General features: G+C 37.9%; 1 protein-coding gene and 1 long non-coding RNA gene across 3 annotated transcripts in view; one reads left to right on the forward strand and one right to left on the reverse strand.

The window, feature by feature from the left end:
* Positions 1–11735, reverse strand: DEPDC1 (DEP domain containing 1). The gene is made up of 12 exons (XM_026037188.1): positions 11658–11735; positions 9126–9391; positions 8343–8493; positions 8048–8166; positions 7478–7608; positions 7081–7128; positions 5865–6005; positions 4508–5383; positions 3757–3929; positions 2676–2852; positions 2225–2410; positions 1–141 (listed from the first exon to the last, which is right to left on the reverse strand). Exons 2-12 carry the CDS (start codon positions 9356–9358, stop codon positions 1–3), a joined length of 2376 nt encoding a protein of 791 aa, XP_025892973.1. The 5' UTR covers positions 9359–9391; positions 11658–11735.
* LOC112945550 overlaps positions 2677–23976 on the forward strand; it is a 26240-nt gene continuing 4940 nt past the window's right edge. Inside the window, exon 1 of one of the 2 annotated variants that reach the window (XR_003249031.1) lies at positions 2677–2723. This is a non-coding gene — a long non-coding RNA (uncharacterized LOC112945550). Of the gene's footprint in view, positions 2724–10740; positions 10805–23976 lie in introns of those variants that run through there. The other variant, XR_003249030.1, reaches the window with a different exon arrangement.

The following is a 23976-nucleotide window of genomic DNA, read 5'->3' on the forward strand; positions in this document are numbered from 1 at the left end:
TTAGTATCTTAGACTACGAAATTTTGTTTTTCTTAGGCTAAGCATTGGTTGTTTGATGGTAGGTTTACTCTCAAAGAGCATTGCCTCATTTTCTGTAGTTGGAAATCTGTTCCTGTAGATCAGGGGATATTCCTTCTGAAACTAGAAAACATACAAACAAAAAAAAAATTAGATCAGGCTCCATTATAAAGATATAAATGTGCAGAACTTAAGAACAGATGACTTTGAGCAGATATSTATCAGCAGAAAGAGAAAAACTTTCAGCACATAAATCAAATTTGCTGTGACGGTTAACACAAGAAGAGGTCACCTTGAGCATAAGTTTGAAATTCATAAACAGTGACTGACTCAGATCTTACCAGACACCTCATCTTCTGTTTAAAAAAAAAAAAAATCTCATTTTCTTCCTAAAGCCTTTTAACTACTGTGCCTGGAATGGTACTATAAGCAAAAGCACTACTGCTATCAAACAATCAAGTAATTGCCTTGATCACCATTTGAAGTGACAGGCCACACGACACGGCAGTGCTTTCCAGCTGATGGGCAATGCTGCCTGTCATTTCTGTTGCTGTCTGTTTAATTGTCAGCAGTAAGAGGGGCAGCGTGACTGCCCACTTAATGTCATGCTGTGCAGCCAGCACCAGTACATACTCTGTTTACACTTGGAAAGCTGCCACGGAAGAATCACAACAATGAACACATTTGACCTAAACGAAAGCTGGCATTGAGCAGATTTGCTTACAGAAAAGCTTACTTCTTAACTAAGGGATTTTTCCACTTTTTCAGTCCCAGACATACACAACAAAAAGTATCTGGATTCACAGACATGGTTTTCATGTCTTTTTTTAAAATCTTTTAAATACAAACTCTCAGGAAGGAAAGAATATAGATATATGTTACCTATGCATAAGAAATCTGCTGATTGATTCAATCTACTGAAAATGACATCATTTGTAATATTGGTATTGACATAACTTGGATCTACCCCTCCATGAAGTGGGATGTATTTGGCTTTCATTAACTCAAAGTACTGATCCAGAACACCTGCTTATAAGAGTTGCTATTGTTACCAGCTATCYTGGCACAAATGGATAAGGGTAGTTCCACAAGGCAAAAACAAAGAAACACAAATTCACCTCTGCTCAGACTAGAGAATGAGCAACAAGTCAGATGGGCAGATACAGACTCCCTGCAAGCTTAAGTATAATTTTCCCAAGTTTTACTATTAGAAGATTTTATTTTATTTCCTTCCTTGCTTAAAGGGCTGCTGTACATCACTTCTTACTACTTTTACTCGAAAGTACTAATCTATTAACTACTACTCCTTTCATGAAGGAAATTTTATTTAACGAAGAAAGAGAAGACTGGATTTTTACTTATGAGATCGAGCTTCAACACCTTTAAACAGCATATCAAAAGAAAGGAAAAACATATATATATATATATAAAAAATATTAACATATCTCAGAAGGTCAGAAGGCTTAGGTAAGGCCTTAAAAAAGGCAGCGTGGGAAGAAGGCAAGAAAGAAGAAAAAGCTTTGAAAAGCTGCTTTTTTCCTATTTCAATCACAAGACTTGCTTAAGAGATTCTAGGACAAGTACAGTGTTATTCAATTGGTTAGAGATACTTGCCAAAAGTTTTGTGAAAAAAAAAAAAAAAAATCCTCTAGAGCTAAATCCTGCCGGAATTGCTGCATTTTATTGTTTAGGCAACATGTTACTGTGCCRCAAAAGTACTAAACTTGGGCAATATTTATGTTATTTATTATKGAAAATAATGCTTCAAAATGGTAAATATATGGAGCTTAACTCCGAAAGAGAAGAAATTACTGCTTTTTGTCTCCTAKTGATTTTAACTTTACCCATGGCACCTTACTGGCACTTACACAGAATATTATTCTTTGCAGCAGATTAGCTATTTCTGTTACACACTATTTGGTAGGATCTTACAGTGATTTTATACTGTGTTCTTAGGCTATTGTTCGTGTGAACACCACAGCTATTAGGCAGCCTCAAACGCTATTTGACACTATCTTTAAAAAAATAAACAGAAGATGCAATCACAAAGACAATAAACTTAACAGTAGATTTACCTCTCCTCTATCAAACAAGCATTTTTCTCTGCAGTSTGTTCATGATGTGCATTGTGCTCTGGTGATTAAGTTCATCAGCTCTTTACCAGAATTTACTCAAAAAGAGATAAAATATCCACTCCTTTTCTTACCTGTTTTAACTTCTTCTTTTTGTCTTTCAGAGACAAGTTCTTATCTTTGATAATGTTCTCCAAGAGCTCTGCGACTGCAGCTTGAGAGATAGACACCTTTTGTTCCTCAAACTCCTGAGGAGTTATTTGTTTACAGTATGAATATGTGGGCAATATGGCACAAACTTCTTCCCTTGGACGTTTGCACTGAAACAAAGAAACAAAACATCAAAGGTCTATATGATGATTATGTACTATTTCCAGAGGACGCCACTCTATCAACACCCAAGAACAAGGTAATATATTACAATTTATAGTGCCGTTGTAAACTAATGTAGCTAACAGTGACAGTTACCTCAGTAAATTTAACAAAAATCTGAATTTAAAAATCATGGTTTTATTTGCAGTTTTCCTGTCACAGCTTAATAAGTAACAAATTTKGTTATTAGCAAAGGCAGTACGTGCCACCAACCTGTGCCATCTTCATATATTCTATGTGATCTTCCACTGCAACCTGCAGGTAAGTTGGCACTTTAAATACTTCTTGTTGATGGTCCATTAAAAATGAAACCAGTCGTGTAGAAAGCAGCTCATCTAGATCTACTTCTTCTGCACAGCATAACACACATCGAGAAAACGTCTGTATCATCTGGAATTGGTTAGCAGATCATTAGGAAGTGCAGTTGAAAGATTCACCTTCTTTCGAGTCTATAGGGTTCTGAAGTCTCATTACCAATTTCCACGGCAGTACCACTTACCTGCAGCATCCGTCAAGAGATGAGTTAAAATTCCCTTTTTAAGGTTAAAATCGTACTTTTTAGGGGGAACAGCATATTGAATAGTGTCTTCAGTTGAGAAATAAGTATTTGAAGAGAGATTTTTTTAAAAAAAGTCTTCATTTGTAGAAAAACATCTTCAATTAACAGTCTTGAGACAAATGAGAACAAAGCAAACCTGCAGAGCCAGCCCAAATTAAATTTAATGCAACCAAAAAATCACCTTTAAATCCCTTTTCGAAGCTGTCAGTTTTCATGCTTTCACGTGGCTTTAACTGGCATGTGCAGGTACTTTGTTCTTTTATCTAATTTCATCTGGTGCAAATGAAATTTCTAGTCTCAAATTAAGCCTTAAAACTGCCAACAGAAAAACTTCCTTCTCCATCACTTTTCATATCATAACCCAAATGTTTAGCCCAAGAAGTATCCTCCACAGACACTTTAACATTTTATTTAAAATACATCAACATTCGGSTAAGAAATTGGGCCAAATGGTCATTGCATCCTTTAAAGATATTATTCCCTTGCTCCTCCGAAAAGTAAACAAAACCAATGTCAATATTTTAAATATGTTAAGAGTCAAAAAAAGAAAGTCTGACTTAAGCAAACACCAAGTCTTGTGGAGATAGAGACAGGAAAAAAATCTGCCCATGAAGGTGTCTCCAATGGGACAGGAACCCAATGTTCAAAGCACTACTAGTAATCTTAGCATTTTTTCAGCAGTATTAAGATAACAGATGCAGTGCCTGTAATAATTCTCTTAAAGACCTTCCTTACCAAAGAACGGGTGCCCAACGCATCATGCAGTCGTGGCATATCAACATTTTCACTGATTCGAGAGATCATGCGCATGAGGAGCTGAATCTTCCTACGATTTGGAGGTGGCAGCAATAAGCAGCATATCTGTAGCGCTTCAATAGCRATCCTTTCTAAGTGAGGCTGAAGGAGATCTGCAAGTTAATCGTAAAGACAGCAGTCAAAGATTTAAGCAGTTTTCAGAACCTTTTTAGCCCCTCCAAAAACAACAATTGGCATTTCACGGAGATTAGCAATAGCATAAATGGATCAATATTAGGTGGCTTTTTTTTTTTTTTTTACAAAATTGTTGTCTTCAGCTCACTTTGATGATAAATTGTTGGTACAATTAAGATCTTAAGAGAACAACAGTANAAAAAAAAAAAAAAAAAAAAGCTATCATCTTCAACAGGCAAATCTGCGTAACTGCAGTGTAAATTCCCTCAGTGGCAGATATTGTTTAGGTTGTACTAATCACTTACCTGAACAGAAAGGTGAATTACTGACAAATCACAGTCAAAAATCCAAAGATAGCATATGCTAATATTTGCTAAGAGAGATATAAAAGTCTACCTTTAAAGAGCATAACTTTATAAGAACCTTATTTTTTTTAAATATAAATCATGCTACAGAGATATTATAAATAAACCCCAGCAAGTGTCAAAGAGCGCAAGAAAGCGGATTAGTCAGTCAACAACAAGCCAATACAACATGCTTTAGAAAGCCATCTTACTTTGTGTGCCAGCCAACACATAAGCATGAGTGCAAGAATATTCTGAGAGTTCTAGGGTACTCTTGCAGAGTCTTTTATTGATGGTGTTATCAGAAGCTTCAGCCTTCATCTCCACTGCAGTAGACACACCAGAGCCACTTGGATTTCTATGCCTACGAAGTGCAGACTCTGGTTTTACAGTGATTTCAGCAACCGGCATGTTAATGTTAGCACAACTTTTGGAGTTTCTTTTGACAAGTAAGCTTTGAGACCTGCAGATTTGCTTTAGTCTGTGATTTTCATTAAACAGCTGTTTCTGCTGAAATGTTGATGCAGACACTCTCTTGATATCACAAGTTTGTTTTAGACGCATATTATCAAAACCAAGTTCCAACACAGATTTATTTTYACATACACACAGCAAAGATTGGTTTTCATTTCTAGTGCCCAAGACTGTGTTCACATCAGCTTGCCTGAAGGACTTTGATTCTCCTTTATTACATAAGCTTGAGGTAGCATCTCCAATTCTTTCCAAAGAGTAACATCTTGTCCTAAATTTCAGAGGTACATCCTGCTCATTCTTTACACCAGAAAGATTTTGACAACTTCCTCCTATAAGATTACCAACACTGCCTTGTTTGCACATCAATTTACGTGGATACAATTCCTTCGCACTTCCCTTCTGAGCAGTTATCTCTTCTGGAGAAGACTTCCTGGAAGTTTCACATTCTTTCTTTTTTTTCTTGGGGTCCTTGTGAAGTAGGCTTAGAAGAAGGCATTCAGTTGACTTGAAAGAGTTCAAGTGAAGAATTTTTGAAGGTTGTGGATTACATGTCTCATCTTGGACAGAATGTTTTCCACTGCATAAATCTGGAATTGTGATGTAGCCACACATAACTATCAGAAAATGAGATATAAATTAAGTTGCAAGTGATATGAGAATGAACAAGTTTAGAAAGAAAGAAAGTTGCTAAGTGAACAGAAAGGTCAACATATAGAAGACACTAACTTATCATTCACTTGGTTAGTAAAAAATGTATGAAAATTTAGCTTGGTCCAGCAGCAGTTTAACAAGGTAATTGCAGCCATCACAACACACATGCAAGATTAAAAAAGTTAATAACATGCAATATGGAAAAAAGAGACAGAAATGACCACATATTTCTAACTTATGGCTATTATGTATTTAGAATGTTAGACCGGACAGCAATTTACATCAGACAGCACAAAATGTAACTACATTTCAATCAGCATTGTAACGAAGGATGACACCTCTGATTCAAGATTAGGGGTCAAATTCTGCTGTGAATTACAGATTTGTTTCCCCAGTTGATATATGCTTATAGTTTACACTAGCTATTTCTAAATTAATACATACCTAGAATATTCACAAAAAGTTCATAGTACTCAAAAGTAAGTAATGGTTCAGGGAGACCAATAAAGTAATCAGCAACTGTTCTGAATACATCTCTTTCAAACCCACTGTATGTTGGTTGGTTCATGTCATTGTTTCTAGGCCCTAAAAAAAGAGGTGAAAGAATAAAATTTACAAAAGTCTTTATCCTCACAATTTCATACTATAAAAAAGCAACATTACAAGCTTAATTTTTGTAGGAATGACTATTTTAAAATAAGAAAAAAATGTCAGCAGTATACAAATATTTTGGTTTTAGGTCAACAGTGTAACATTTGTAAGCAGAAAACCATGTAAAATATTCCGTAGTCAGAGTTGTACTCAGCAGGCAGCTCCAGCTTCTAGAGCAAGAAAAAAATCCATACCACGCCCAAATTTGAATGATGCATATGCTGAGCAGCCAGTCAATACATTACGTTACGCAAAAGCCAAACAGAACAGGTTAAGTGTCCTTAACTTTTGAGAGGGTCTCTCTCCCTCCCTATTTTATCTCAAATCTCCTATTTGAATGGTTTACCAAGAGGAAATTTTGTTGTGTCATAGCAACATCCAACTAGTTTCCTTCAAAAGTAGACCGGCAAGCAACTCAATCTAAAATCTTTGGTTAATAAATCTTGCCTGTTTTGCTACAGAGAAGAAAAGGAACAAATCAAACTGGTTCTGAAATGAATAAGAGCACAAAACTATAAGAGGTACCTCAGTGTCCTTTAAACATAACCTTTTCCTAAAAACAGTTCAGAGGAAAAGGTGGGAAAGCAGATAAGGATTTTGTAATAGTTATCGGTTTTATAGACTAGAAGAGCATGGTTCCACTGAAAGTTTTCAGGCTCAAATTCTCCCATTGATTTCCTAAAGAACACTAGCACTTCTCATACCAAATTAAACTTCATTTTGCCAAAAATTCAAACACAACAAACTGAAAGCAGAAAAAATAGCTAGATGTTAAAGATTGAGATCTTCATCACCTGACAACCAGACATCTTTCACATCTGTTAACTTTCAATGGTTACATTTGCATGCAGTAACTTGAGATTAATTGCTTTAATCACTTTTCAGTACGCCAAGACACTTAATTTTGAAAATTCATATACAGCAAGTATCATGTTTCATCTTAAAATGCAAAATTTTTCACCTTCAACTCTCAAAAGTTTCTGAACTTAAGAGCTATTCCATAACTTACAGTAGGCGAGGCACTTCATAGCTGACAACACCCAATGAGGTAGGTCTTCTAAAATAAAATAAATATATTAAAATAAATATTTATACATTAAAATAAAATTATTTATACATAAGCACAAAGACTTAATAACCAATATAATGGCACACATGTACAAAATAACACATTAAGAGATTAAATTGCTTTTTTAGAGGAAATACTGCTATACCTGTGTACTTCTAAAAGCGAATACAATACACCTACAAAATGTTCCAAACACACTGAATTGTTCTTTAATTTGGAGAAAGCATAAATGACATGCTATAATATTTGTTATCTTAATTTAATATTTTATGTTATTTAATATTGATATAATTACATTATTCAGAAACTTTAAGCAAAAACAGAAAAAAAGTCTAACCTGATTTGTTCTGCAAGATAACAACACCATGTTTACTTGTGTTAGTCATATTGTATATGACATACTCAGGAATTATCTGTGCTGGCTGCAAAACTTCTTCCAAAGATGGGAGGCCTAAAATGGTTTGCAAACTGTCAGGAGGAAGAGAACAGATGTTTGTAAATACAGAATGAATGCAAATTATTTCCACCTCTATTCAGAAAGCATTTACTTGATATGTGAATTTGCAGTTTACTAAATTCTCATACACAAGAGGACAACTTGAGAATACACTTGTTCTAGAAACAAACACCAGAAGAAACAATAAGAAACAAGCAGCCATGGGACTTAAACACTACTTCAATAACTTAAGTAGTTATCTTCAACAGATTTCCTGAATCCAATTTTCTCAATATTAATAAATTTAATAGAAAACATATGCACTGTTTAGTACAAATTTTCACAGTAAAACATAATTATTTAAAACTTTTTCAGAAAAACAACCAAATCAAAAAGCCTAATCTTTGCATTACAGACAAAACTTACACACAAGGCAGTACTTTGTACAACACTTCACAGTTTACTACTTACTGTATCAGAATAATATTTCTCCAAACTTCGTGTACATATTCCKGGCTTATTTCCTTCCTGTGCAAGGAGCCTTCCATGTTCTCTTCTTGTACATCTGTTTTCGTTTTTTCTAAGTTTTCCTGGAAATGAGTGGTTTATACAAATTAGATAAGTGATAAGTACACATGTAAAATAAATTTGAAATCTCTTAATTCAAAAATTAAATCAATTTGTTTCCCACTACATATGAATTTAGAGTACACTGCAAATAGTAGTGTAATAGTAGTAGTAGTAAAAGAAGAAACTTAGTTATTACCAGACACTCCCGTATGTCTGTTTTTTTAAGAGTTCTCCTGGATAAATGTGGGAATTTTAAAAGTTTTTCTTTGTCTCTAGAGAAGTTTTCAACATTTTCTTTTGGTGGACACCAGGTTGGTAGAGGTTTAACTGGAGAGGTTGAAGGAAATCTGCAGTTATAGAGATGTTAAAAGCATTTAGATTAAAAACACAAGAAGTTACTTAACCAAAACCATATTCTATTGTGATTCCATAAGATTCTGAAGAAGTGAATTAAGAAAGCAAAATACTGACAATTTTTCTTTAGAACAATGTTTAAGATAATTATATTTTAAGTTAGCTTTGGACTACACTTTTCAATTCCAAAGCCAAGATGAAGACACTCAAGTATTTATACAGCATAGAGACTACAGTCTGAGAAGCAAGGGACATTGATACTCTTAACATAAGAACCTAGGGCAGGCACTGTTCCCCACTTAGACTTTCTATAAAGAATGCAAGAGATGAAACAGTCACAGGACTGGCAGCACAGCACAGAGCTAATACAAGAAGTCCTCTTTGACTCCCCACAAAAACCTTAAATATGCCAGAGAAAACCCTGGACAGACGACGAGCACACTATCATCGCTCAGCATTGGGAATTTCTGGACTATAAGTCATAGTGTGCTAAAAAAAAAAAAAAAAAGAATCAGGGCTCATTATTCAAATTAAAGCAGGATTTTTTTGAGACTCAAGCATTAGTAGTTTTAAATAAAATTCTGCACTGTTGACTAGTCTTAATTCAGGCGTGTCTTTATAATACCTGTAAAGGCCACCATTATCTTCTAAATTTTCTGATCCCCATCTTCCTTTTATATCCTCAATTACATGGTTCTTGAGAAATTTCCTTAATAACTGAATGGTCTGTTGCCTGGTAACTTCTGGACCAAAGTTACTATTATTCTTTAATACTTCATGAAGCCAGTCTATGGCTTCTGAGGCAGTAAAGCAACTTCCATGTTTCTTGAAATGTAGCCTGTGTTTCCTTAATGGCATCCCTGCTCGGAAATGTTTAGTAACTTCATTCCACTGCATGGAAAACAAACAAACAAAAAATAAATGGAGGATTAAAATCTAAAGTTTATGATTTAACGTATTAAATAAGAAAAAAATCAACATACAGCAATAATATAAATGTAAAAATCTAAATAGTCATTATTAAATATTCATTTTAATRTTACCATATTAATACTTCATATTTCAAGTTCAGACTAAAATACATGACCATTTTATCTCCTGCCTTTATAARAGAAAATAAAGTTTCAGAAAGGTGACAAAATCTCATTGAGTCAGTATGCACATGTCCATCACTCGCATAACTCCATCTACCCAGTTACTGTCAATCTACAGCTCACAAACCTCTCCCAGTTGAAACTAAGGAGAGCGCATCAATGACACCACTGGAAGCGCAGTGTATTTTGCTGCTTCATTGCATTCACTCACAAAACACAGCTGATGCTGTAGGATGCACCGCAAGCAGTAGGGCAGGGCTGCTGGAGGCAGTAGCCTAGTTACCAGGGATGAAGGCAGCTACATCACTTTGTTTTTCCTCTCCTTCCCATATCAATGGTTACGAGGACCATGCTCTTTGCAGCACAAGGGCCTTACTGAGGGGAAGAAATTCATCTTTGGTGTCACAGCTTTTAGGTTTCCACGTGCTACATTCAAACATCAATGAAAATGAGATAATACTCCCCACACACAGCCCCAAACCACCACCACTAACTACTATTTGATCCTTCCCTGCGATATAACTCACGGGGAGAGCGAGCAGACCAAGCTGGACCCCTGAAGTTTTACCAGCAGCTTTCTAATTTGTTTCTAAGGCGAAGGAAGTGGCTGGGAGGAACGTGGATGCTGCGAGAGGCCCGTCCTTCCCCGACCGCCCCGCGCACGCTGACAGCTCCCCGCGCCGGTCCCCGCCAAGCCCGGCGCCCTTACGGAAAGGGCCACGCTTGCTTGCATCGCCTCACCAGCTGGGTGGCGCGGTAGGGGCCCGGGGCCGCCGGGCGGCTCTCCATGGCGCGGCGCGGAGCCCCCTCAGGCACCGAGGGCCGTTGCGGGGAGAGGAGGCCACGCCCAGTAACGGCCGCGGCCCAACGGCCGTTTGAATCCCCTGCGCGGGGCGGCGCCTCGAGCCCATTGGCCGAGCCGCGCGGGCGGGGCCGCGTGACGCGCGCGGGCGGCGGCCATTGGCCACGCGCTGAGGGGAGGCGGGCGCTGGCGGCGGCGCCTCAGCGGCGCGGAGGGCATCGCGCTCCGGTTAAACGAGCGCGAGAAAAGCGAGAGAAGTGAGCGTAATGCAAGTATATATTACGTATATCTTAATATGCGTGCTATAAGACGAATGTAAGCTTTGCTTTGGAAAGGACCTCATCACCTGCCTCTACAGCTTCTTGAAACCAGCCATCCTGGAGCTTGGCACCAAGCTGCTTATTTCAGGTTGCTTTCTAGACTTCCAAAATTTCACATTTCAGTTCCTATTKCTTCTCATGGAGTTGTACTAAGCTATAAAAGTAACAGGAGTAGCAAAGCTACTTGTACGAGGTTCCTATAGAAGTCCCCACATAGTTTCAGTCTGGCTAAACGTGGCTGTATTTGCACCCGCTGGCCCAGCTGCCCGCCGAGGTGCTGCGGGGAGCTGTGGAGGGGCAGCCGTGTCAGCCAGCCCCAGCGCTGGGGCAGCTTTCGTTTCCCCGCCTGCTCAACAAGGCAGTGAAGAACAAGGTTATGATACCGCTACAGAGTGGCCCCAAACAGAGGTCTAAACRAGCAAACAGTGTTTTCTGAAAACTCACACTAGCTGTTGGGTAAAGAGAGAAGGAGAATATGTTTGATGCCTCGCTCAGTTTAGACCTTTCATTCTCATCCCAGGAGGCACATGAAGCACTTGCAGGCTTTACATCCAGTAGGACTAGCACGTGGCCTGCACACAGCGGCCTGGACACCAGCTCCCTTCAGAGGAGAGAAAGTTTTTTTAAAATCACCCTGCCTTACCCTGTGTATTTGCTACAGATAAAAGCATCCAGGGAAGGGAAGAAAAAAAAAACAAAACCCACACATAAAGACATGAACAAAGCTTTCAGTTACTTCCGGGTGTTGTCCCTCTCTCAGAAGCAATAGGCTTTAGCATATTCGCTTATAAAACCTCGGAAGAGCTCTGTCTCATCTTGGTGTAGCCAGCCCTTGCTCAGATGTCTCAATCATCTAAACTTCTTTTATAGTCAGTGATGACAAATAACTACCTTAAACTTATTTTCAGGAATTAAAATAAAAACAACAACAAACAACTTACTGGTAAAAGAAAACATGCATTAACACAACAGGTGRTTTTAGCAGGCAGACCTACAGCTGTAGCCTTAGGAAAAGACAAAACATAAGTCACCAATGTGATGCAATCACAGCAGGCCYAGACCAGCAATGGACAAACTGGCTATAGAATCATCCCTACGCTGAGTAGATCTTAACTCTTCTGCTTCCTGTGCTTAAGAAGTTGGTGGGAAGAACTAATTTGCTTCCTAATCACTTTTAACMCATCTCTGAGCTGCGGCACCTGTTGATAAGCCACCAGTTGTTAGCATACAAGTCATTATAGTAAGTAACTCAAAATTCAATGAGCCTGTGTTATTTCACTTATGTTTTCCATCTGATTAGAAGAAAGGTGGGTATTCTCTCAACTACATTCGGACACTCCAGAGATGCTGTTCACTTGTATAATTCAACAATTGACTGTCTGCTTTTCTTTCAATCAAAATTGCGTGTTGAGTGGTTGCCAAGATAGAAAGTGATATTGATTTTTTTCAATGACCCCAAATATATTTGCTCTAAACCTGTTCAAGAGTATAAATCAATGTATTGATTATCTTAAGGCAATCTCCATGAGTAAAACTTACAGAAAGTGATGACTGCAGCAGTTTTGCTATTGATTGCTTCCCATACTCCCTCTCTCAGATTGTTTTTTAAGGCATAACACTTGATGTATTGGCATTCAACCCACTACCTATAGATGAAACTGTGTATTTTAATCAAATAAAGAGGTTCTAGAAACATCTCTAGAAAGTACAATGATAGTGATTATTGGAGCAGTCTGGGAAATGTTACAGTCTATCTTCATACTAATGTAAGTGACATTATACTGTTACAGTCTTTGTGGGACCCTGGGMAAGCCTGTGTCCAAATCAATACAGATATTATGGCCCGCATTCCCAGGCTGATACACTTAATCCCCCAGGAATGTCTGTTATCTCTATGTTTACAACTTTCTCTTTACAACAGGTRTGTGATTTTCCTCCTCTGCTTCTTTTAAAACTTCTTTTAAAAAAGCAATTATTTGCCTGTGGAATTTTCCAGCGTTCATGTAACAACATGTTGCAGCTGATTTGCTGCTTTCTAGAGATGCAATGTCCATACTTTCAGTAGTGGCAATGTAAGCACTTTCTGAGAGGATTAGTATGGGAGGAGTAATAGAAAGTGGAGAATGCTTTCAAAAGTTATTATAAAAAAAAAAGTGAGAATTTGAAAGAAGGAAGAATTTCATTGAGAATGCTACCTTCTACTCCTGCTGGATTTTACACTTTGTAGAGTTAATAACTTGTACAAAAAGCCTCTTAGAGAGGAGGCTGGTATGCAGTAGAGCAGGCAAAAAACCAACCAAMCAAACAAAAAGAAGCACCAAAATATGTGGGAACTGAAAGGGATAAACACCCCTCTTGTTCAACTTAGACCAATTATTTGAAACTCCATATGCTCTGTAATTCAGGCTCCCCAAGTACTTTCCTACTGCAAATGTTCAAGGGCTTCTCGTGCCATTAGCCATTAATCTCAAGCAACCTGAGCACCGTGTTACTCCCTTTCCTCCTCTGGGGCTCTGCGTGCGCCTTGCATGTCCTGAAAAATACCACACATCCTTTCTCGTTCACCTCCCAAATCATCCAGCAGGTTCACGTGCTTCCCTGCCATCTCTTTTCTTGATGCATAAACAAGAATACTGTGAGCTGCTCRGGACTCTTGCCCTTCTTCCCTATCCCCTGCATATACCCATATCTATGCATATAGTTTGGATTCCTCCTTCTGAACACTCAGCCTGCTGAGTGCTTATTGCTGTTTCTCCAGCACAGATGTTGTAAGTGGCTTGCAGAAACCTGAAAATACAAGGATGTTTTGTAGAAGTCATGGAGAAAAGCCTCGATGTCCTCAGCAACTTCAGTTTTTATGGATACGCAATCCCTTATTTTTAAAAGATTAATTTCTGCTGTACACCAGAAATGCATATTGGTACCTCAGAAATATGAATATCTTGCAATTTCCAGTTGAATATAAAATGTTAAGAAAGGATGTTTGTGGAACGTTTCAATTAGGGTAGAAACAACAATTAATTATCGCACAAATTTGTTCTTTTTTTGTTATAAGAAAGTCTATTGAGGAGATGAGGGGATCATGCTTAACCGAGTGTGAGAAACTATGCCAGTAGTAGTCATATGATGAATATTATACTGTTATAGGCTGATGTGTGCAAAGAGCCTCTCTTTCTGAAAACATTCATGTAATATTAAATATGCACACACAATTTAAATATATATGAAGTTGTGTGATCTTTGAATTTGCAAAAATACTGAGCTTGGAGCTCAGTTTATTGAGGTTATTTTCAAGTACAATTTCAAAGTCTAGCAGAGATGTTTAATCTATAATTAACAACCAGTACTTGCACACATCTTAGATGAAGGTTACAGTTTTAATTAAAAACTATTTTTAATAGGCTTCAAATACATTGCATACAAAAGGGACAGAGCTAAATCTATTTTAGGTACTATACCTTAGATTACTGAGCCCTGATAATAACCACACAGCTAATCTTCTAGCTGTAAATAACACCTTTGCAAACAGGCATGAGATGCCCTGGATCTTAACATTTAATTGACAAAGATAGACTGAGGCCTGAGGTATTTGCAACCAACTGTAGGTTAAAGCCCTCCCCCTGCTTTTTTCCCTTTCAAATATTATTAATTATCCTGTCAACTTGTTTATACATATATATATATACACACACACACACTGCATCATGATATATTAATTAACTTATGTGCTTTTTTTTTCTCCAGTCATTTGGCTTAGGACTTAATTAAACAGGGGATGCTAAGTATAGCTTAGTTAGAGCAATCAGCTGAGTTTGCTTTTGTGCTAACTCAGCTGCCTGGAATGGGCACTTGAGCCACCTATTCACTCAGATATGTAGGAAGAACTTGCTGCCTTGCTGTGGAATTCAGCCTATCTCATTGGAGCATGTAGTAAATACCTAAGTTTCAGCTGCTTAATGAAGCAATTCTTCTAGAGTACTATCTAAGCTTCCTGTACAGACAGACCAACAATTATGGAGAATAAATTCATTTGCCTAAATTAGTTAGGTAGTATCTGTGTCTGGAGATCTGCAAGGCATTAATGAACAACAGTAGTGAATGCCATTCACCATTGCTGGCTTTATATGGAAAAGGATGCAGATTCTAATGCTATTCCAGACATATCTAACCACTTTGCAGCCTATAAAACTGWTTTCCTGTTGTGCAATATCCTTTTTAATCGTTTTTATCACAACATGTACTTCAGTTTTGATGCATATTTAAATATCTTCTGGATTTTTCAGATCCACAAAGCAAATTCTTTGAAAGTCTTTAGATAACTTTCCAGTCATCTGGGTTGAGAGAACTGGATTTTTAAAGGATTTTTCTTTGAGGTATATATACACTGCTGCTAGACCTGATAATAAATATTGCTCAATGGACTTTGCTGTGGAATTCCTTGTTAGGTATCTGATTTTTTTTTTTTGAGGTTTGAATTAATTTGACTTCTCAAGGGCTAAAAGTGCTGATCTGTATTACAAAATTTTACTAAGAAAACTTGCTCTATAGACATCTATCCCTGCATCCACCTTCCTTTGAAGTCCTCTTGTTCTTTGAATTTTACCAGGTTAGATTATGTCTGATTTAATATAAAACTTCTACTTGGGAGAGTGGGAATGTGGACCATATAGTTCATGTGGTGTTGAACAGCTACGTAGAACAATCCCCCTGCTCCATCTCATTACAAGGGTTGTTCTGCTCAGAGTTTCTAATCCTGCTTTGTAGGATGTGACTATGATTAGAAATGGAATAATCCTTAGTTTAGATAAAGAATTTTTTTTTCCCATGTTATGACTTCTGAATTTACAAATGAATTTGCAAAGATAATTCTCCATAGTTGGAAACATGAAAGAAGGGATAAAGAGGAAGATTTCACTGACATAGGCAGGTACCTTGTCAGGTAAGGTGCATGATCCTTGGTCCTTAAGGAATGCAGAACTGCTGGAATATTGCAAGCAGAAGTTAAAAAATAATCCTAGAGTATTAAATATACATTACCATTATGTTATATTATCTCCATGTGGACATCCTTGAATATAGAAGAATCAGATACTTTATCTTCAAAATAGAAAGGAGAACAATGCTGTCTCTCTAAACTAGATGTCAAGAAGACTCAAAACCACGATGAAAGATAATAACAGCAGAAAGGAATAGGATTTAGAATATGGAATAGAAACTGGAAGAACAGATTATAGGACACTAAACTTTACCAGTGCCCTGATCCTACTACTGTTTTATAATGTGTTTATAGGAGAATGAAACCATTCTCTTAACTTCCCTGTGTATCAAGCAGAACAGTGTGGCTTGTAAAGACACAGAGTACCAGCAAAAATGCATATGCTCTAATGAAACTGTTATCTGCAAATGGGAGCTGACAGAAATGCCAGCTATAAAACATTTGAAACAGGAGGCAGATAAGTAAATCACTTAAACATTGCAATACTAGGTAGATCAATATCTGCTTCAACTTTTGACTTCTAAATTTTAAGCATTTTTAAAAATGAATTAGCTACTTTGCCATCCTGTGTGCTTTTGAAAATCCAAGTCTGCTATTTAGCTTAAATATTGGAAAATCTTTTCTTAAATAATATGGTGGCTAAAATGTTGAACTGCCTACACCAATACGTTTACTGCTTCTGGGGGGAAACTATGAGGCATTTTTCAGATAATTACAGCATAGGCAAGACTCATAGCACAAAGCACACTGATTTGTGACCCCACATCTAACAGGGGCTGTTTGAGCAGTGACTCTTCAATTCAGTTTTCCATAGTGAGACTTAGATGTCTCAAGGCTATTGAAAATCCTGCTGTTACCTGTTGAGAGCTACAATTTCTGCACCAGAAAAAAGCAGAATAAAACAAGCAGAGGGAGCCAGGAAAAAATTAAGGCAGGCTACCTGCCTGTGCTGCAGTACTTAAAACTGATACCAAACTTAAAACTGATACCTTTGTATTTAAACCATTGCCCTAGAAGCCATTACCTGTACTGTGTGGGTTGCTGCTGCTTTATTCTATGTGTATAACAGCATGTTATTAGTAAGGTAATTCTTGCTAAGTGTGTTCTTGGAATAAATCAGAACATTATCTCCATTCTGTAGAGCATCATTGTTATGCAATGCCTACAGGTTGCTGACAGAATTACTGCAGTAAGCTGGCTGTTTCTGGCTGCCATCTGATGGATTTTTCTCCAGACAGGAGGAAATTCCTCTGGGTATTTATTTTCTGTCTGAAAAACACTTTTCAAATCATTTTGATTATAACAACAAAAAAAGGTTATTTGGATTTTAATGGAAACGTTGATGCCTTTTGCTGCTCTTGCTTATGCTGAGCTATCAGTTCTTTGAAATGCATGATGAAATGAAAAAATTGGCAGCACATCAAATCAACCAGCACCTTAATGCATTCAGTATGGCTGGAGTAATTTTAAGTATCTATCTGATAAAAGCGTAGAGAAAACAGTTATCTAGATGCTTTTTTAAAAAAACATATCTTTTCTGGCTGGGAGAAAGAATGGGTTGGGAACTGTTGATCATTATGCAATGAAGAAGGAAAGAAAAGTTAAAGACAGTCCTAAATCATGGTGAGTGAAGGTGGAGAGAACTCGGGGAAATACGAAGTGGAGGAGTAGACTAGAAAAGCCTGGCTGGACCGTGAGGCTCAAAAGTCAGTGATTCAGTCTAAATAGAACCTGTTTTTTATTGAACTTAGTTAAATCAATCTTTTTAAAAGAAAACTGATTTTCTAACTCTGCTACAGATCATTAAATAACAATTGTTTCATATATCAGCATTCTTCTTCCCTCCCCCTGCTGACTTATCCATGAAAATGTTTACTTATTTATTTTAAACATGCAGTTTTAGCCAAGTGGGCCTGAAAAACATAATCCTTTTATGCACTTGCTTGCTATTTGTTGCTTTGCATTTCTGAGCTGCAGTGCAGATGGGCCTAGCTTCCTCACAGATTAGTTCATCAGATCTATTATTCTACAAATATGGAGCAGCTGTTGCTCAAATCCAGCTTGATTGCACACGCCCTCTGCCGTTTTACTCAATTGGTTTACTCCAAACATTTTGTTACTAAATCAATCATTTCGTCGTAACCATCCACACAAAGTATGCATTAAAAAGATTCATGTACAGCAATTTGGTAGGTGATTGCTCAAAACATCAAAGGATAGGGTCACATATATGTTTTTTATTACTCAAGTATGACTCTCTGCAATATTGGCAAGAGGTAAACATAGAAAAAAATACTAGAACATTAACCAGTTCTATCTTTATTAGCTGCTATAGCCAGCACTAGAGTTTCTTTGCCCCCAGGACAGGGCTGCTTTCCCTCTGTGGTCACCTTGGTTCTCACTGAGCTGGTAGTGTGTGGCCATTTGTGCCTTCATACTGCTGCCCTTTTAACCCAGTTTTTTCTTGAGACTTGGCTGTATTCTCAGAAATTTCAGATTAGTGACACAATTCTTAGTAGCCCCAGGAACAGCTTTAAATTGGATTGGTCTGTAGTAGTCTAAATTTTTAAGCTCCTGATGGAGTATTTTATACTTTGTCAAAGCTTTCCTAGCTCTCTAGCTTAACAGCTTTTGGCTATCCAAATATCCCCCAGCTGACTATCAGTTCTCTGTATCAGATGGACAACCTSCACCTGTGAGTTTATCCTAACTTTCTATTAAACCCCAACATGATGTAGCAGACATTCCTGCAGTCATTTTAGGATTCCTGTCAAAGCTGGACTTGTTATTCATGCAATCTCATGTAGCCTACAACTATCTGTCATCTTTAAAAGGATATTMGATGGATATGGCCTATGAGTAAAAACTTAATTTGGTAAATTCTGGAACTAGTTTGTTAAGAAACATTTAAACATACCCTGGAAACAATCCTGAGGCCAAAATCACCTATGTAACCTAGCTACTCTGTGAGTCTCTAGATAGTCTTGTACTTATGGCCCAGAGGAACTGATCTATAAATAGCATTGCCAGTACAGAGGTCYGCACAGAGCGGCATAAAGCAGCATGTGGACAGACAGGCAGCAGCCGAGGGCTGTGAGATGCTCTTGGTCTGCATAGCCTTAGCTCCCAGAGCTAGAGAGAGGTGCTTATCTTCAAGGGACACGGAGTCGCCTTCTACCTCCCTTCTGTCTGCCAGTCCATGTGTGTGTGTACAGTGCAATACATCAGCCCTGCTGCAGCAGGGTTGGGCTTCCAGCTCCAAATCAGTGGGAGCTTCCTAGCTAATTCTTACTCTACAGTAGCAGGGGAGTTTGCCTGCTCACAACATTTCTTGAATGACATATTTTTGGAACAATAATATTGTAATCAGTGATTGTCTGGGCATAACGAGTTTATAATTATGAACTACTGGATCAAAGTCTTTGCTTCTTATTAAATTTGCTGTAAGACATTTAAATTGTATCATATATTCAAACAATATAGTGGGTGAAAGTTTAAATACTAGGTTTAATTATAATTGAATYTCTTGACAACGTATGATCTTTTCTGCATCATTGCATCACACATGAATTTTCATAGTATCTATCTCACTTCATGAAAAATATACCCTACAAGCTATTGTATGCATACAACCTTAAGGTGGTTACTTATAATTTCATTCTACTTATTTCATCATCTGATGTTGCATTCCTTTTTCCAAATGTAAAACACCATTATCTCTTGACTTGGTGAAGTAAGCTGGAAGAAGCAAACAACTGGAAAGAGCTAAAAGGAGAACATATTAAGCAGTCGCAAAGCACCCGTGGTCCACAGTCATCTTTTCAATAATACAGATTTGCAACAAGCATTGAAGAGATGACAAGTTYATGCAGACTTTGCCTGGCCTACTACCTCCGTATAAGCTCTTGTTTCCATCTTACTGTCAGATGTTTCATCATAATTTGAAGCAACATTTTGAAACTAGACTATTTCTACCAGAATTAACAATTTTRCTATAGGGAAAGAGTCTACTTTATTCCAACCTTATTATTCCACGGGTATTCCCTGTAACTTTGCATAGTATCAACAGTCCTGTTGATACTACGCAACTTCTGTTAACACTGGAAGCATCTAATAAGTGCTGGAGAGAACTGTCAATGTATTCTAGAAATCAAAGCAGACCAGTAATCCATGACCCCTAGGTTTTCAAGTAGTGCCCTGTGCTGCAGAGGGAAGTAGAAACCAAAGTCCATGTCAGGTATGAGACATGAGTTCTTCGATGAACTTGGATGAACAGAAATTTGCTCCAGTACCTCCAACCATTTAAAGACAAGATGTAGCATGTCCTTGCTTTGCTGGTTTCAGGGCTTGTCTTCCTGCGTGATTTGTTGGGATGTGATTGATTTCCACCGCATGGTGGTGGTGTTGCTTTTTTCCTTTTTTTTTTWAAATTGTTCCTTTTTTTTTATCTCGTTTTTTTTTCTGAGTCCATCTGAGGCAAAGTGAAAACCAGCTCTTATCTGTTTAATGCAACTTAATGATAACATGTTGGTTTAACAAATGTTCATGCAATTTTCATGTTACTTTTACAGTCAGGATGTACCAGTGCGAGGCTTTCAATATACACCACATTCATTGCACATGAGCAGGGCTGTAATTTACTGCTTTCCAGTCTTTTGCATCTAACTTTTCTACTGCATTTTACTGATCTGTCTCTATATGCATGCCCCAGGAAACAGGATAAGCCATTTTTTCAAACCACCACTTTATTTGGAGTCAGTAGACATCACTTTAGGTACTTAAAGTTCTTATTTATAAAAAGGCAGCATCATGCTATGAGAAATGTATTATTTCAGATTTGTGTTAGCATGGGCTGGAATCTCCATAGACACGCTTGTGAGCTTGGAGGCCAGCTTGCCTGGGCAGAATGTTTCCTATGATGGGCATGGAGGCAGTAGGTGCTGCTATCTGCTGTCCCTGAGCTCGTGAATGACGCTTGTATGGCCCAGAGCTACTTGACCCAGGATCCTATAGGAGCTTATAGGATATGGAAGCCTTCCTGAAAGTCTGGGGAGTAGCCATAGAAAACAATGGCAAAAAGAGGTAATTGAAAAGTCCCTGAATTCGCCTAGTTCTCTGGGTCTACGGGCTGGGCAGTTAGTAACTCAATTGAAAAACGTGGTTCTAGTTGATGAAAGAGCTGTAAAAGTGGCAGAGTTCATGCTCTTCCATGTYTTGCTAGTCTTACTTTGAACGCTTCTTGTGCAGTGTAGCTTCCTGGGTGTTGTATCGGCAGATGACACTTTTACTGTTTTTTCTTGGACCCTGTAAAACTGTTGAGCATTAAATAATTTCTGGTTTTGCCCTAYCTGGAAAGAGAAAGCAAGAAGAGCACCAACCTCAGTGGGAGCCCTGGCATTGCTGCTGTAACCCTCCTTTACACAAAAGCAGGTTCCGGGCCCTGAGGAAGGAGTCCTGGAAGCGGCCGAGCAGCAGCAAGCACCGGCAGCGCGCAAAGACGAGGGGTGATACGGGAGCTCCTGCTTTGTACCCACGGGCTCTGTCCCTCCCCTTCCCCTGTGTGCTTTTGGCATTGCTGTTGCTAGTATTCCTGCTCACTCCTGGGTGATGTATACACAGAAAGGCTCTAGAGGGTAGRCCTTATTGATGCAAATATTTTTGTTGGAGGACTGACACAGAAAAGCTGAAATGTTCTAAACAGGAGAAAAAATACACTGGAAATATGCTGTGATTTGATTAGAAACACTAGACTCTAAGAAAAATCCTGAAGGCAAGGCAGAGAGAACAAATTAGCCCTGGGAAACAAGGGCAGGATCAATATATTAAGGAAGTGAGAGGCTTCATAAACATTTGCATGATTAACATATAGGTACCACTTTTCTGGTAAGAGATCAGGGGTGCTGTTGAGTTTTCCTCTCCTCTTTTTCCCCCAAAGAAATCATCTACTTGTGTGCACGTTAAATAGATTACCTAATGATTCTGATTTGTGSTAAGATATGCATTCTTGCTCACAAAGATAAAATGAAACATTTTGCAGTTGATGATACTGCTTGTCTTATGTAGTTCAGTTCATTTTGTTGCATTAACATGAACATTCATTTCAATATACATTAAAAAGAGAAGAAGAGATAATTACCTTAGGAGAGAAGGAGGAAYAGTCATGTTCTTCTCGAGCACTTTATAATATTTGTAACTACTCACTATTTGCTCTTGGTGACAGCATCATCTCTGCTTTACAGCCCCTACCATTGTGATGGTACTTTTCCGTGAGCACTCTGGCAATGCAATTCTCTTRCATGCTTGCCTCAGTGTCATAGTAACACAATGTAATTTACTATGAATAGATTTGGAGTTGTGTGGAGTAAATATTTTGTTAAATTTCATAATTACTTTATCTGCAAACTTTCTACAAAAATGACAACCTTTTTATTTCTTTTTCTGGATCACAGTCCACACTGATTTCAGATGGTATCCTTTATTTCAGGTTACAGCTATTCAGTTTCTAGCCAAATATTCATTGATTGCAAAAGAGGCGATACTGTTCTCGAAGTATTTTAGGTCTTGTTGTTAAAAATGACCTTCCTACAATAGTAGGTGACTTCATTAAATAGAATGCTGGAAATAAAGGTTCTTGGTTTCAGTAGAGCAGTTTTTGATAAACTGAAAGAAGCGCTAAACCAGGATTTTTCCAGCTGGCTTAGAGCCAGCTGTTAGGACATTTGAGAAGACGGGAAGGACTTTGCCTCTAGCTGTATAAAAAATTGGATTAATTAATCTCTTGTGAATAAGTAGAGAGACCAGAAAGATTAGGAGTAAAAGGACAGATCTGCAAAGAAATCAGCATGATGGAACTGGRAACTGTCATGGGGGATAACAGGGAACTTGCAGGTAGTGATCTTGGCTTTCATGTCATGCCCCATGTGGGGATGTCATCTAATAAATACAAACCCTATGTTTTTGCCAAAACAGCACAACAGGAGTGGTTTAGCAGGGCAGAAGAGTTGGGGGCATGAGGGTTAGGGCAGGTTGAAGTCTAAGTTCCCCATTCAGGGCCCCAAGGGAGCTCTGAGTTCCTCAACCACACTGCTTTTGGAAAGGGAGTCTTTCTTAAAAGCARTGCTCAGTAAAGAAGAAAAAATACCACAGGCAACCTCCCCTATACCYGAACTAGAATGTGAACACTAGTGAAATACCAGATGTTTTCTGATATGAGAACTATTTCTTATACAATCCAATCTTAAGTGTTGAGCAATCTCCATTCAATTTCAGTAGGAAATGCAACCAACCTCACCYCTGATTAACTTGGTTTTCAATTCTTTTCAGCCAGATTTTCCCCTCTAATTACTCATTTTAAACAACTCTAATTTTAGAATATACGTATACAAGTTTACAAATGCCAAAAGTCATGTAATAATATGCTGAAAATTGATTTGATTTAATCTGAATGATGCTGGTGGAAATGTGCTGAACTACGCACATTTATACAAAGAGCAATGTGAAGGAGTCATGCTTTTGCGTCGCCGATTACGTGTATGTTCAGCTCAGGGTATGCATAAAAGGTACCTGGTTACCTGGCTGTTTCTCATGGATCTTTGTAGGTTTGTTACCCCGCTGAGCTCTGCTTTCCAACCAAAGAGGCCCATTTCTCTGTGCATAAATTTCTTTCCTTAGGCGTTAGCGTTATTGTTTCTGGGCATTAACATCACAGTGAATGGCACTTGTGCATGTGATTTGACAGAAACCTACTTCTCAAATCTGTCATCTGAATTCAGGCTGGGTATAAACTGCACAGGCTCTRAAACATTTTTCTACTTAGTGATCAGACAAAGCATGCAATGTTTACAGTAATCCTTACATTTTTAACCCAGTGTGCAGGGTTTCATGCCTACTCTTAATTTCAATGCAAGTCAAATACCATGTAATACTTTGAACATTTCCTCTTAAAAGTGCCAAGTTTAGGCTGTTCAACATCTGAAGTTAACTTCAGAACTCATCTGCCCTCCTGTAGGTGAATTTATAAGGAAATAATGAAACTTTAAGTTTCATATTAAGTTTAAGCTTTAACACAGTAAAKAGTTTACTTTGTTAAAATAGTACAAAAATAATAATTGTGTCATTTTCTTAATAGCTGTAGAGAATAAAATGATGTATTCCAAACCAACTATGTTTCGTTTACATGATTGTCGTTTTGGTATTTWCTTGGTATTTTCGAGATACTTTTTGAAAGTGCCCAGGAACCAAACAAAAGAGGGATTTGAATCCAG

This window comes from Nothoprocta perdicaria, unplaced genomic scaffold (assembly GCF_003342845.1).
Source record: "Nothoprocta perdicaria isolate Ctin4 unplaced genomic scaffold, notPer1 scaffold_191, whole genome shotgun sequence".
Taxonomy (NCBI): Eukaryota; Metazoa; Chordata; class Aves; order Tinamiformes; family Tinamidae; genus Nothoprocta; species Nothoprocta perdicaria.